This window comes from Bactrocera latifrons, unplaced genomic scaffold (assembly GCF_001853355.1).
Source record: "Bactrocera latifrons isolate USDA-ARS-PBARC rearing strain unplaced genomic scaffold, ASM185335v1 scaffold_60, whole genome shotgun sequence".
NCBI lineage: Eukaryota > Metazoa > Arthropoda > Insecta > Diptera > Tephritidae > Bactrocera > Bactrocera latifrons.
The window spans coordinates 1,329,561-1,342,606 of record NW_017537268.1 but is presented as its reverse complement, the minus strand read 5'-3'; the positions used below and the strand labels follow the sequence as shown (position 1 = coordinate 1,342,606).

General features: G+C 33.4%; 1 protein-coding gene across 13 annotated transcripts in view; it reads right to left on the bottom strand.

Annotated features, from left to right (window-relative positions):
- Positions 1–13,046, bottom strand: part of LOC108975034 (RNA-binding protein Nova-1) — an 88,549-nt gene that overhangs the window by 10,207 nt on the left and 65,296 nt on the right. For 3 of the 13 annotated variants that reach the window (XM_018943258.1, XM_018943256.1, XM_018943262.1), the window contains exons 2-3: positions 11,627–12,701; positions 7,756–9,334 (exon numbers count right to left, since the gene is read on the bottom strand). The exons of 5 other annotated variants lie outside the window; for them this stretch is intronic. In XM_018943258.1, coding sequence (XP_018798803.1) covers positions 7,756–8,746 — 991 coding nt within the window. In that variant the 5' untranslated portion in view covers positions 8,747–9,334; positions 11,627–12,701. Of the gene's footprint in view, positions 1–7,755; positions 9,335–11,626; positions 12,705–13,046 lie in introns of all 13 variants that reach the window. 5 more of the 13 variants (XM_018943259.1, XM_018943257.1, XM_018943260.1 and 2 more) reach the window with 3 other exon arrangements.

The window sequence follows — 13,046 nt, the reverse complement described above, 5'->3', positions numbered from 1 at the left end:
AAAAATTTTAGAAAATGACGCAAATAGTTTTATAGGAATTTCTATTCAAATGTAACTAACCCAGACAGAAATGTTGCGATTTTTTCCGAAAATTAAAGTATCATTTTAGGCGTATATCTCTTTACACCTATATGGTTTTCAAATAAAAATTAATTTTCTCCAATATTTAAAGTACTATACTAAATTAATAATTTGTTAGCGATTTTGTTTCAGTATAAAATGAAATTAGTTTAATAAAAGTGGAAAAGTCAGGTGTTTTAGCCSCTCACTTTCACTTTCACTTGCAAATCAAACTTACAACGCTTTCAAAAATGTGTGTGTTTGACTGCACACTTGTGTGACTGCAAGACACTTATACGTTTATACGTTTCTCTAGCTATAAATCAGAGGCATTCACAACTTCTAGTGTTGTTTCTGAAGCAAATAAAATTTTGAAAAATACTTTATATTTACAAGGGACAACCTTATTGATGACCCCAAAATCACAATTTTCTACAGTTTCTTAAACATACACAACAAAAAAACACACAATCTTACAGGCAGCACACACAAAGTAAGTGCTAGCAGATCCTAACTAGCCAGCGTTTATCATTTAAATGGATGTGTGYACCATATTTAGGTCACGACGCGTGCACAGCGTTCAGGTCAGCGGGTCGTAAAAGCGATAAAGTAATGAGACAGTGTGACACCGAATTTTTGTAATTTGTCATTGAGTTCAAAGGTGTCAGCAGTTTGGCTGCAAATGTTTCTTACTTAAGTGGCACGTAAGAAAAGTGTTAAATTTAAAACGTAGAAAATAAAGTTGATAAGAAGTGGATAAAATAGAATAAAAAAAGCTTACACCACTTTTCTTGTTTTATTTTTATTGCTTTCACATTTTATTTTCCTATATACATCATATTTCCTGCAGCCATCGTTACTATTTATTAACGCTAATGCGTACCTATTTGCTTTCTTTTGTACTTTTTGTTTTTTTTTTTTTGCTTTTTTTGGTATTTGCCTGCGCAATAACATTTCGAAACTTTTCTTTCTATATTTCCCTCTCGGCCTTGCTGCCTTGCGGCATTTCCATTTTTGTTTCTTTTCTTACTTGTTCACATTGCATTTCTAATTTAGTCGCCATCCCGTGCTCTTTCGGCTTCTGCATTTCGTWCGTGTCTTTGCATAAAACACACACGTGCCCTTCAGAATTTTATATTTGTGTCTAAGTACACCTCTATATTCTCTTTTTACTTTTACTTTTTGATTTCAGTTTTCCTTTAGCTTTGTTGTTGTTGTTTATCTGCGCTACATCGTTAGTTTTTAATTAGATACAAGTTGCGAACTGAAACCATTTCCACACACACTCATACATTSGTGTTCAAATGCGACAGAGCCGAGCGAGGACAAAATGACATTGCACAGATACCCAAAGACCCAAATAGCAGAAGTGTCGAGTGTGCTCCAAATAAATGTAGGAGCAGRCCAAAGAATTGTACTCATGCTTACATATCTACATACATGTGTACGTACACAGATGTTTGTAAATATGTAAATGATTATGTAAAAAAATGCGAGAAAGCCTTTAGCCCGCGGAGAAGTGCGAATAAAAAATTACTAACGCCGACAGCAATAATTCAGATACATACTATATGTATATGCGTACACATGAGTATATGGTATGCAGTTATAGCCCGAATTCGTAAGCAATTTGTAATTCAATTAGTGTAAACCAATTTCTCACAAAATGCTTSTTTAAGAACTTAAAGTTTTTGAACTAAGCAGGAAAACATAAATTTGGTTCGAAACATTTTGACTATTATAACATTATAAACAGATGTTTGCCTGATTTTCTGCCAAGAATTTGGGGCATGCCAATTAGAGTGAGCATTGCAATTTTTTTTTTCATATTTATCAGTAAATTATAATAAAGAGAGAGACGAAATATGCACCTTGGATTTGCGATTTTGACACGCTCTGACAGTTGACATCTTAGTTGATCTCAGCTGACAGCTGACRCTGTCTGGCTTGACTATTTTTAGTCGCTTTAATCAGCAGAAGGGCTTGAAGTTGATATTTATGTGAAATTCATATTCAAAAACAATACTTTTGAGTTAAATGTAATTATTTTGCAATCAAAAATTTTATTTCTAGCTAATATTTTGTTGTAAGCAAATTATAAGMACGTAATTCACGATCTTTGGCAATACTATTGGATTAACTTTCTTATCTACTAAATTTTACAAGCTTCACAATATGAAGGCTTATAGTGAACCTTGCATAATTGAGTATAAATTGAGAGTTTCAGGTCTAATGCGTCGGTAGACAGCCACTCTACCTCTCTCTCTCTCTCTCTCTCTATAACTAGGCAAGACAAAGGACTGACTCATAACCCCCTCGCATTACAAATTCGTATAAATGACTTCTCCGCACAACCCTGACTCATTGTCACTCACTTTTTTTTTGACAATTGTCAAACCCTGTTATAAAATTGAAGAACTTCATTAAGCGCAAATAATAAAATAATAGTGAATATATTAAATTGAATTTGGTCCGATTAAATAACTTTTAAACTAATTTTATTATAGTTTCAGACAGTTTTAATGAGGGACGTAATAATTGCGTAATAATTTTTCTSTGTACAAATAAATGTACAAGACCTGTTGTTAGTGTTGTAGTCATATGCCTCACTTCTTTTTAAGATGCTTTCATTAAAAAATCACAAAAACATAGGTACATATGTGCATATAAATCTACATATATATACTTATTTATATATAAATTGATCTAAGCAGCTACGTGCAAGATGCCACAGTTGTTCCAAAAATCCATTTTTCATTCACACAAAGCKTAAATCCTAAATATAAACGTCTAAGGCACTCAACATATATTTTTTTTTAATATTTTAGCGAATGTAAATACACACATCAAAATAATTATTAATATATTTTATGCCGCCAAAAATTAATTTCGAAAAATTCTTCTTTGCGAACTACCGATGTAGAATAGAGTAGGTTACTTCCTCGATCTAATATTTTAAAAGTTAGGTAGAAGAAAGTTCGAAACTCTCAAAAAATATTAAGAAACCTAGATATATTGATGAAATACATTTTATTCTTRTATCTTTGTGTACATAAGCGAATATACTGGAAATATTATAATAAACTTTGAAATTTGATCAAACAAAAACTGAAGATTCATAGTTTTTCATTTCTAAAATCGAACTGAATGTATCCATTAACATAACCAATCTTGCAGAGGAATGAACGATGACAACATCTGATGAGTTGGCGTTAAGAGTTTTCGAGAAAAAAGTTCTGCAGAAGATTTATGAGCCTTTGCGCATTGGCAATGACGAATACCACAGTCGAAGGAACGATGAATTGTACGAGATATACGACGACTTTGACATAGTTCAGAGAATTAAGGAATTACATGGGTTTACGAGTTTAAAACAAAAAATAATAATTTTTTATTGTCTTATTAAAACCTTCAAAGCCTTTAGAATATTGTCTTAATTTTTCAAGTTGATGCGAGATACAGCCTAAGGAACTTATGGGCTCGAGGGTAGGTGCCCCGTCTTTAAACGCGTTTTTCTTGAGACTGAGTTTTAACTAAAACACGTATTTTTTCACTTGGWTGATCCTGTAAGGAGTGATCCTGCTAACGCGGACGCATCTTTTTCCGAAGGATCGGCGTCTCATTGGCCAAAACATTCAGAATTTTTTTGTTAATAGCGTATTAGTAACAATAAAAAATTCTAATAAAATATTTTCATTTCATTTTTTATATAAGAATATTTTTAAAACAGGCTGTTTTGTAGGCGATTAACCCCTTAAGAGACACCAGCTACGCTGGCTGGAAGCAGAAGAAGATCTCCATCGGGAAAAGTGGGTGGAGAAGGACCTGGCTATACTTAGAATGGTGCCAAACTGCGAAAAATGAGAATGAATAAACTCCTCTGCTAATGACGTGATGTTGAATACACGTATACAAATCGATGGAACGTTGCATTATTTATGGTTTCTTGGGAAATAAGTCTACAAATCCATGTGGCTTGTCTAAATCGTCACAAATTCGCCTGCACTTAAGATAATACATATGTATATTAAATATTCAAAAATGTATTTTTTCCAAATGCACTCAAAACTATATATAAACGCACGCATATTCGAGTACATTTTTACATTTTGACTAATCTTTATGGTGCACGAAAATGGTGCAGGTAAAAAGTTTKGATGGAAATTAGAACACCAGCGAGCGGCTAATCAAAATAAATTGTGCGAAAAGAATGCACGGAAAGGCAAATTATGAAATGGAGCAACAAACTTGCCGCCAGAGAGTGCGCGGCAAGTCATAAATAAAGAAAATATTTACATATTCGACAGAAATTCTAGAAAACGTTACGTACGTTAATACTTGTTGGTATAAAGCACGAAGCGTCAAATTAAATGCTGCTGTGTAGGTGCCAATGCACCAATCAAATGAGATCAAAATCAAATGCTTATAGTCACGCCTGCTTCACGTGTTCTCAGTTTAATAAAATATACAAATATATATATACATATTGTATATTATATTTAATTCAGTTTCGCCTGCCACACATTTTATAAGAAACATATTTATTTGCATAATTATCTGGCATGTGTTTTATTTTACGAGACTTCTAATCCATATCCCGGCTACCGCAACAGAGAATGTCGCAATGGAATGCTGCCAAAGACAATGAACTAAGTCGCCACGGGCATGCACGCACACTAGCTCATATAGTTTCACATGTATTGGTTTCTATTCATCTATGTTTATATGACTGTGTAATACGTTTATCAAGCGCCTAACGGTTTTTGTTTATTTGTTCGAAAAGCACATTTCCTTGGGTATAAATATATTTAATAGACTTGGTTATTTGTTTGTTTCTATGCCAGCCAGTCGAAATGCATGTTGTTGCTGTGATTTATGAGCTTTAACGACATGCTGAGTTATTTGCGAAATTTAAACGAATTCTTTATTCGTAAATTTCAATATATGCTATTAAACACACTCAAAGCATTAGGGTTAACATACCATTTTGTATAGAAATTTGTCAAAAAAATTTTTTTTTTGTTTGAAGAAAATAATAAATAAATAAAATTCGGAAATAATAAATAATTAATTGAAGGTCTATTTAAACATAAGTATTGAGTTTCACTGTCTACAAAAGACAAACACAAGTTTCTCCCGCACTTGTTCTTAGTTTTGTGGATATTTTTTATAATTGGAAAATGAAAGGTATGTAGTTTGAATGAATTTTTAATATCTTCTATAAAAAAATAACAAAAATCACTCAAAATATTTTTCAATATAATGTTTGCGTATGTGTAATAATATGGAAACCTAAGTAAGGTATTATGGGTCATTCCTGCAAAGATAACATTGAATAAGAATTGAAATTATAATTAATTTTAACATGTAAAAATTAAAACATGTAAATCTTTTCATTTTATTTCAAAAAAAAAGTTAATATTTGTTACTTAAATTTTATAATCAAAAGTTATTTTCCCAATTTTATATTCTGACTCAAGTATGTATTAATAATAAATGCTCGCATTTTCCAATTTTTTTAATTAAAATATTCGCAACACTGCTAAGAGTATAAATTTATTTGATTTATTATTAATTTATTTAAACATTCATTACTCATTGCCTAGATATTTTCTTTATGGCGAACGCAAGTAATTTCTAAATGCAAACAGTGTTATTGAAAGCTGTGCCAGAGCGAATGTGAGCAGTGAGAACACCAACCATTACAGCCAACAAATATTTAGACAACTTTTCRGGTTTATTGCTGTTTCACTTGTTCATGTTTACCAGCGCTATAAATAATTCATTATGAAATACAAATACTATTATTATTTAAGTGGGTAAGTATCTTTGAACACACTTCCATTTTCATTTAACCTGAAGCAACTTGATTGCCTTTTTTGTCAAAAGTTCAGCGCCAAAATATACCAGTCACCACTTTCAAAAATAATTCAGCAAGCACCCACGTTTTTTAACCAAATAAATAAGTTTACCGGCGTCACTCGACCCAAATTGTTTATGGTGCAATACATGGCGTATACGCAACCTTGAAAAGGTTCGCATATAAATATGGTAAATGCGGCAAATTGAAAGAAATACGAATGAAGCAATATTACAWAATTTTTGCGTGTAATAAATAAAGAAAATATTTAAGAGAAGGTGAATAGTTTTAGAGATATTTTTTGTTTACGTAAGAAACATTAAACAAACAATTGGAAGTAATTATAATTCAATATTCTTATAGCAGGCGCTTAATAAAAGTAAATAGGTATGTATTTGACAACATAATTTCTGCATACATTTGTATAAATACAATTTTTAATAACCTCGTTGAAGGCTGCATGTGTAATTTGTGTGCTATGTTGGTAGAATTTTCAAATTTCGAAGTCGAGATATGAAAAACCAAGCCAGAGCAGGCTTACTCGCCATAAATTAAGCATAACCAGTTATACTAGTGTGTAGAAAATCTGTCACTAAAGGCATATCTAACTGCTTGGAAATAATAAATGAAATATAACACTATATTCGACCGGTTTCATATATCAATTAATAYATGGCGATAATAAACATGCGCTCTAAAGTGTCAAAATGTTGTCAAAATTAAATAAGTTCAGTTAAATTCCATATATAAATGAACACATGTATTTGTATACGTGTATATACATACTTATATACATATATACATTTTTTAAACTGATTTTATGACCACATATCCCGTGGTGTTGTAAGCATTTCAAAAATATCTTGAATGTTATCTCCACCTGCTCATAAATTCTTGTAATCAAACACACGCGCATACTTACACAAGCATGCTGAACATAGCAACAAACATTGCGCGCGCTCAAGCACAAGGCGAACACATATTGACAACTTATTATGCCAAAACGACGAAGGTGCTTTGGGGAAAATTTGARCAGCTTAACAAGCCCTCGGTGAGAAGGCTGTTACGCAATGCAGATCCAAAGTGTAAGCAAACACACGTATTTRTATAAATATATATTTTTATTACATATGTAAGTATATATACTTACATGTTTCTAAGTATGTGTGCTCCATTGTGCCCATTTGTCTACAAAAATCTGCGTTTTATTTGAGTTGGGTGCAAGGAGCTTAAGCAAAGCTCACGCACACAGAACAACACATATGTACATACACACATGAGCACATATATGCACCAATTTATATGAGATGCTATTGAAATTTCAAAATGTTTGTTTATATCATCAGCTAAAGAAGAATTATTCTTCAAGTCTTTCGTGACATTTAATTTTTCTTTAACAAAATTATAATTCCCGTGCGCCCTTCATTAACTGTAATTTAATGTATAGTTAATGTAAAATTATGGTAAAAATAGTAAAAAATAGCAATTTCTCACTTTCCACTTTTTAAACTAAAAAACAAAAACAACAATAATGGAAACCCTGTTTATTGGGTAAACCTAAACAATGGAGCGAAAGCTAGTCAGCACGTTGATGAGATGAGGCCAGAGCAAATGTTGCGAAACAGACGAGCAACACGAGCAAGGCGACGATGTTGCGGCAACAGGCACTGATGGTGCTGCTGCTGCTGGCGGTGTATATAATGCTTTGATGCTTAGATGGTGCTTGAAATGTATCTTTTCTTTTTTTTTTACTGATTTTCTGATTGTTTTTTTTTTTTTTGTGTTTTTTGTTTTTTGAGTGTTTAAGCAAAAGAGCATTTGGAAACGGAACTCACCATAACACCAACAGGAAGCTGAGCTGGGCGGCTTGAACGGCGATGTGCTGTTGCCGTGTTGATGATGATGATGCTGGTGTTGCACCAGGGCGTGGTTGTGCTGCTGCTGCTGCTGCTGCTGCTGCTGCTGCTGTTGCTGTTGCTGTTGGAGCTGATGATGTGCGCCACCGTTGGGGCTGTGCCCGCCAGTGGGCGTGATTGTGCCCATGGCGGTGGCATTCGAGAGGCGTTCGCCATTTGGACTGTTGTTGTTTGTTTGGTTGTTGTTGCTGTTGAGGCCACTATTGGCCGCTTCGCGCTCACGTAGCTGCTGCTGCAGTTGTTGCTGCTGCTGTTGTTGTTGTAAATCCATCTGGTGATTATTGTGATGCAGATTAAAATGGTGTTGTGAATTGAAATTATTTAGGATGGTTGGCGGCGACGATGACGGCGGCGACGTGGTTGCTGTGCTGGTGGCGCTAACGGCACCAGCACCKACACTGCTGGCCGCCGCAGCCACTTGTGTGAGTATCGATTTGGTTGGTGATGTGATTGGCGATGATGTCAACGATATGGAATGCTTATTGCCTAAATGCTGTTGCACCGCTGCCGCTGCTGCTGCGGCGACATGTTGTTGCTGTTGCTGTTGTTGGTGATGTTGTTGATTATAGTTTGTATGTAAATTATTGGTGGTAATTGTGATGTTGCTGTGGCTGCTGCTGTTGCTGCTGCCGCCACTGCCGAAGTTGGTCGGCGACGTGGACGGTGACTTGGCCATCAACGATTGTGAATGCAACTGTTGTTGTTGCTGCTGTTGCAGATAGTTYAACTGTTGTTGTTGCTGGCGCTGTTGTTGCGCATACAAGTCCATGTGATTCAAGAACTGCTGCGCGGCGCTTGCGCCGCCAATCAAGTCGAARGCGTTGCTCATGAGGCTCTCTGCCGAGCCGTTGCAGTTCGCCTGCACTTGCAACTGTTGCTGTAGCGTTGCAGGTGAGTTGGGTTGGGTCATGTTGTGCGCGTGCTGTAACAGCAACAAATGTGTCCTTTTGCTTGCTCTATGCGTATGCGAATGTGTGCGTTTAATAGGTACTAATGCCGTGGCTTCTCTGAGCTTTCAGTCTTTCAATTAAATATATGCAAAKTTTTTTATAATTTTTTTTTAATGGGCGTAGGGTTGCTGCAAATGGCCGGAATTATGTTGATAGCTTGATATTTTTTAATCTTTCTATATATTTTAGTTTTTTTGTGCTTTTCTGCCACGTGGCTCACTTCTGAAGATTTCTCCGTTGCAATACCTCAAATTGTTCGCATTAAGTTTAATCACTTTTTCTCTTATTTCCTGTTCAATAGGAGTCAGTGTTCTTTAGAGCATTTCTGTGTCTTGGAGGCTTGCTCTGTTGCCAATTTTCACTTAATTTTCCCGCAATGGTTTGTGTCTTCGCTAGACTCTTATGTGCTGTTGTCGCATTTCACTATTTGTTCTTAGTTATTTATGTAACAATATACGTAGTTGTTGTTGTTGGTTGTTGCACTAGCAATTACGCTTTAGATGGGTATGCGTAAACTTATTCTGGCTGTTTTATATTTTTCTCTTAAACTTTTTTGTTTTGTTAAATCGTCAATCGATCAAGTACGCAAGCGAAAGAGAAAGAGAGGGAAAAGAAATAGAAAAACAAAAATAAAAAATTACTTTATTGTTGATTTTTCATTGCTTATTTGAGTTTTGCGATTTCGTTACACGCACAATGAATTTGACTGACTGACTGACTGTTGTACATAGATACATACATAGATGTTTTTTTTTTTTGGTTGGTGGTGGCAAACGAGATTAGTTATTTACTGTTGTTTGCAGATGCCCATGATTATTTGATGCATAGAAAATAGTGTGTGAGAGAGAGAGCACATTGCGAGAGTGGCGATGATTTATTGATGATCAAAGTGGCGATTAGGTACATTTAATGAGTTTGATGCTTTCTAGAAATAAATTCTGTTCGTGCTAGACATTACACTTCGAAAGCGGGTTATTATTAGTAGTCTTACTTTTTCATAAAACCTATAACTTATGTGAGGCCTTCGAGTTGGTTAATGCTCTTCCTTTCCTTTGATGAATTTATGTTGGCGTGTATTTTTATCTAGTCATTTTTTTAAATTATATTATTCATATATATGTAGAGATATAGATATTTTTAGTTTGAGTATAAGCGACAACGACAACAACAACAACAACGATATGTAAATATTTTAATTCTTATGTTTTCTTTTTGTTTTGATTTTTTTCTTTTTTTTTACACAGCAGCAGCGAAATGGACTTCCATCGATTTTTGGTGCGAGGCGAATTTTATGTGCGATTATGTGTGTAACTAGTTGGTGAGTAGTTACGTCAAAATTAACCCGATGTTAATGGCGTAAGTGTTCAATAAATTCGATATTTGCGAGTAGTTAGAAGAGTAGTGTATGATGAGCATATGTATGTACAGTTACATTCAAATATATACGTATATGCTTATGTAAAATAAACACTTTTAAATGTTCGTAGCTAAAGTTCATAGTAAATATTTATATAAATTTAAACATTTATAAATCCGTCCTAAATTCATATAAACGCCTTGACTAAAAATATTATTTTTAGCACAGAATATAACATAGAATTGTAAGTACTACAGTGCTATGTATTTAACAGCTGATTTTAGAGATCTGTTAAGTCTACTTTTGATATGCTTCTGTTTGTGATATTTTATAATAATGTGTACTGAACTGTTATTAACAGGTATTCATTTTTTGAGCGCGGTGCAACAGCTTTTATTTATTTTTAATTATTTCTTATTGACTCCCGTTATTGATTATGCGAAGTAATGTGCAATTTATGAGCGATAGTTTATCATGTGCATGTGTATGTATTTAGGCATGTTTTGGTTTGCATGACGCTTGATGGTAATGGTTAAGTCATTTTGACATACACATAAATTTCTTTTGGCAGGAAATTTTACTACATTTCAGSGGCTTGTTCGTTACATGTGCATAAGCAGATGTTTATATGATTTATATTTTAATTTTTAGTATATTGTAATTTAAAAAATCGTAAATATTTATTACTTTTTTTAAATTTTCTGTTTTCTTAATCCAAGAAATATAAAAAATATTTTTTGATTTAAAATATATGAAAGCTAATGGCACAATTTTTTTGAAAATAAAACAAAAATAATTTTGATACAGTTTGCTGTTGAAATTTTTTGAAACAATATTGTTATGCTGAAAAAAAATTTTTACAGCGCATCAGAAGTTGTTGAACGATTTGTTGAGGTTCTGTGTTCTCATAAATTCATTAAAATACTATATATTACTATTTTTTGGGATTATTTGTAAAAACTATAAAGCAAAATTTAGAAGATATCATTTTACTTAACAGAACATTTTCGAGGTTTGACATTATTATTGCTAAAAAAATTTGAGAAACTAAAGTGATTTCTGTCTATAAAAAATTATATTTATTTGATATATTTTTAAGACTTAAATTTAGAAAGACTACTATTAAACATTATTATTTTCAAACCAGGGAAATCTCCCAAAAATTTTGCAATGACGGCAGGATAATATTTTAATGTAATAAACAAAAAAAAATTGAAGTAATTAATTTAAATTGAAAAAAAAATTAGTTTAATTTAATTTGTGTGCTTAATTTAATTATTCTAATTAATTAAATTTTTTAATATATTTTATTTTTTAACTAATTTAATTAATTTTTTTTTCCATTCAATTCTTTTAATTTTAAGACGAAAAAAATATATTTTAGACAATTTTTTTTTTTTTTCAAATAGTGAATTTAATTCAAACAAGAACCGCATGAATTTGTAGTAAAAGTTCTATTTTGGAGCACAAAACATCCATTTACCGTTCAAAAGAAACACTTTTTCCACTTCTCGTTGTCTGCAGCTGGTGCTCTCTGGCTTTATTGGCTCAGCGCTCGAAAATTCGCTCGGCTACACTCCAACGACGTGACCGTGTTCTTATTTTASTCTTTCTTGCTGTCTTTGCAGAGAACTGAGGCTGAGGCCAACTGACTGACTGACTTACTAACTGACTTAGCGCTAGTCAATGCGAYGCGTTTGCTCAAGCGCCGCTATTAGCGAGCGGTGACAGATGCAGTGACGTAACTAAATGACTCGGCTGGCCTGGGGTAYGCGCCTTGGCAAGTAGGTGTCAATTCGCACACTTGCTGTGATGTCTGTATGTATCGATGTATCGAAATGTGGCTGCCGTTGAACGCAGTTGCCGATGACGATGTTTTTTGTTGTTGGTGCTAGATGCCTGGGTCGCTGTATTAAATGTCAAATGTCAGTTGCGATTTGGTATGTTCGATGAGAATGCTTAAATAGTTGTAATCGCTGTATGTTGTTGTTGTACTAAATAAATAGATGCGCGTTGTGTTGGCTTATGCTGGYTGCGCGGGGGGTGCGGATGCAGTTGTTACACATTGAATGAAGCTGATGTTGGCSAATACTTGTAGAACACACCGTTATGCGCATAAATGTACATGTGTGTATGCGTGCAGGTATTTATGTTAGTACGCACACGCTGAGAGTTATGGATTTATTCGCGAATGCTTCGAGCGTTTCGTTTACATAGATACACATATGTTTGAGTTTTTATTTTTATTTTTAAATGTTTTTTGCTTTTGTAAAACTGATGAGTTTATCGCGATTCTCGTTGCTGATGAATATATTTTTCTAAACGATGAAKTTTTGATTTTTCGTGTTTTCACGAGTTCTGATGCACTTTCAATCACATTAAGCGTAAATTTTTGAAATTATGTATAAATATCACATTCGTTTTGCTTTTATTTGATGTGAATTCATGAGTTTGATGTGTGTATGTTATTCGCGTAGGTCTTTTGTTCCTCTTGCGGAGATTTCAATGCATTGGTATTTGTTGTTGTTTTTTTTACACTGGGAATGTTTTTGTATGAGCTGCTTGTTAAAATAAGACACAATTTTGCGTAAATTCTCGTGTTTATACATATGGACAGAAGCGCATGTGAATATACAATTGTATATATGTACATATATGAGTTTGAAAATTCTAAATAGTATGCATATTTGGTTTACATATTTTCTGGTTATTTCTTAAACTGAAAGTGTAGATTTTTGTGTATTTTTTTGTTAATACATTTCTTTTCRTTTTTATTTTCGCCGTATGCATATATTATATTAAAATACATTATCTGTTTCGCTTATGTGTGCCTTTAAATATTTGATATTTTTAACTGTATTTATGTACTTACTCTTTTACTAATTCATGTACTATTATTGTCA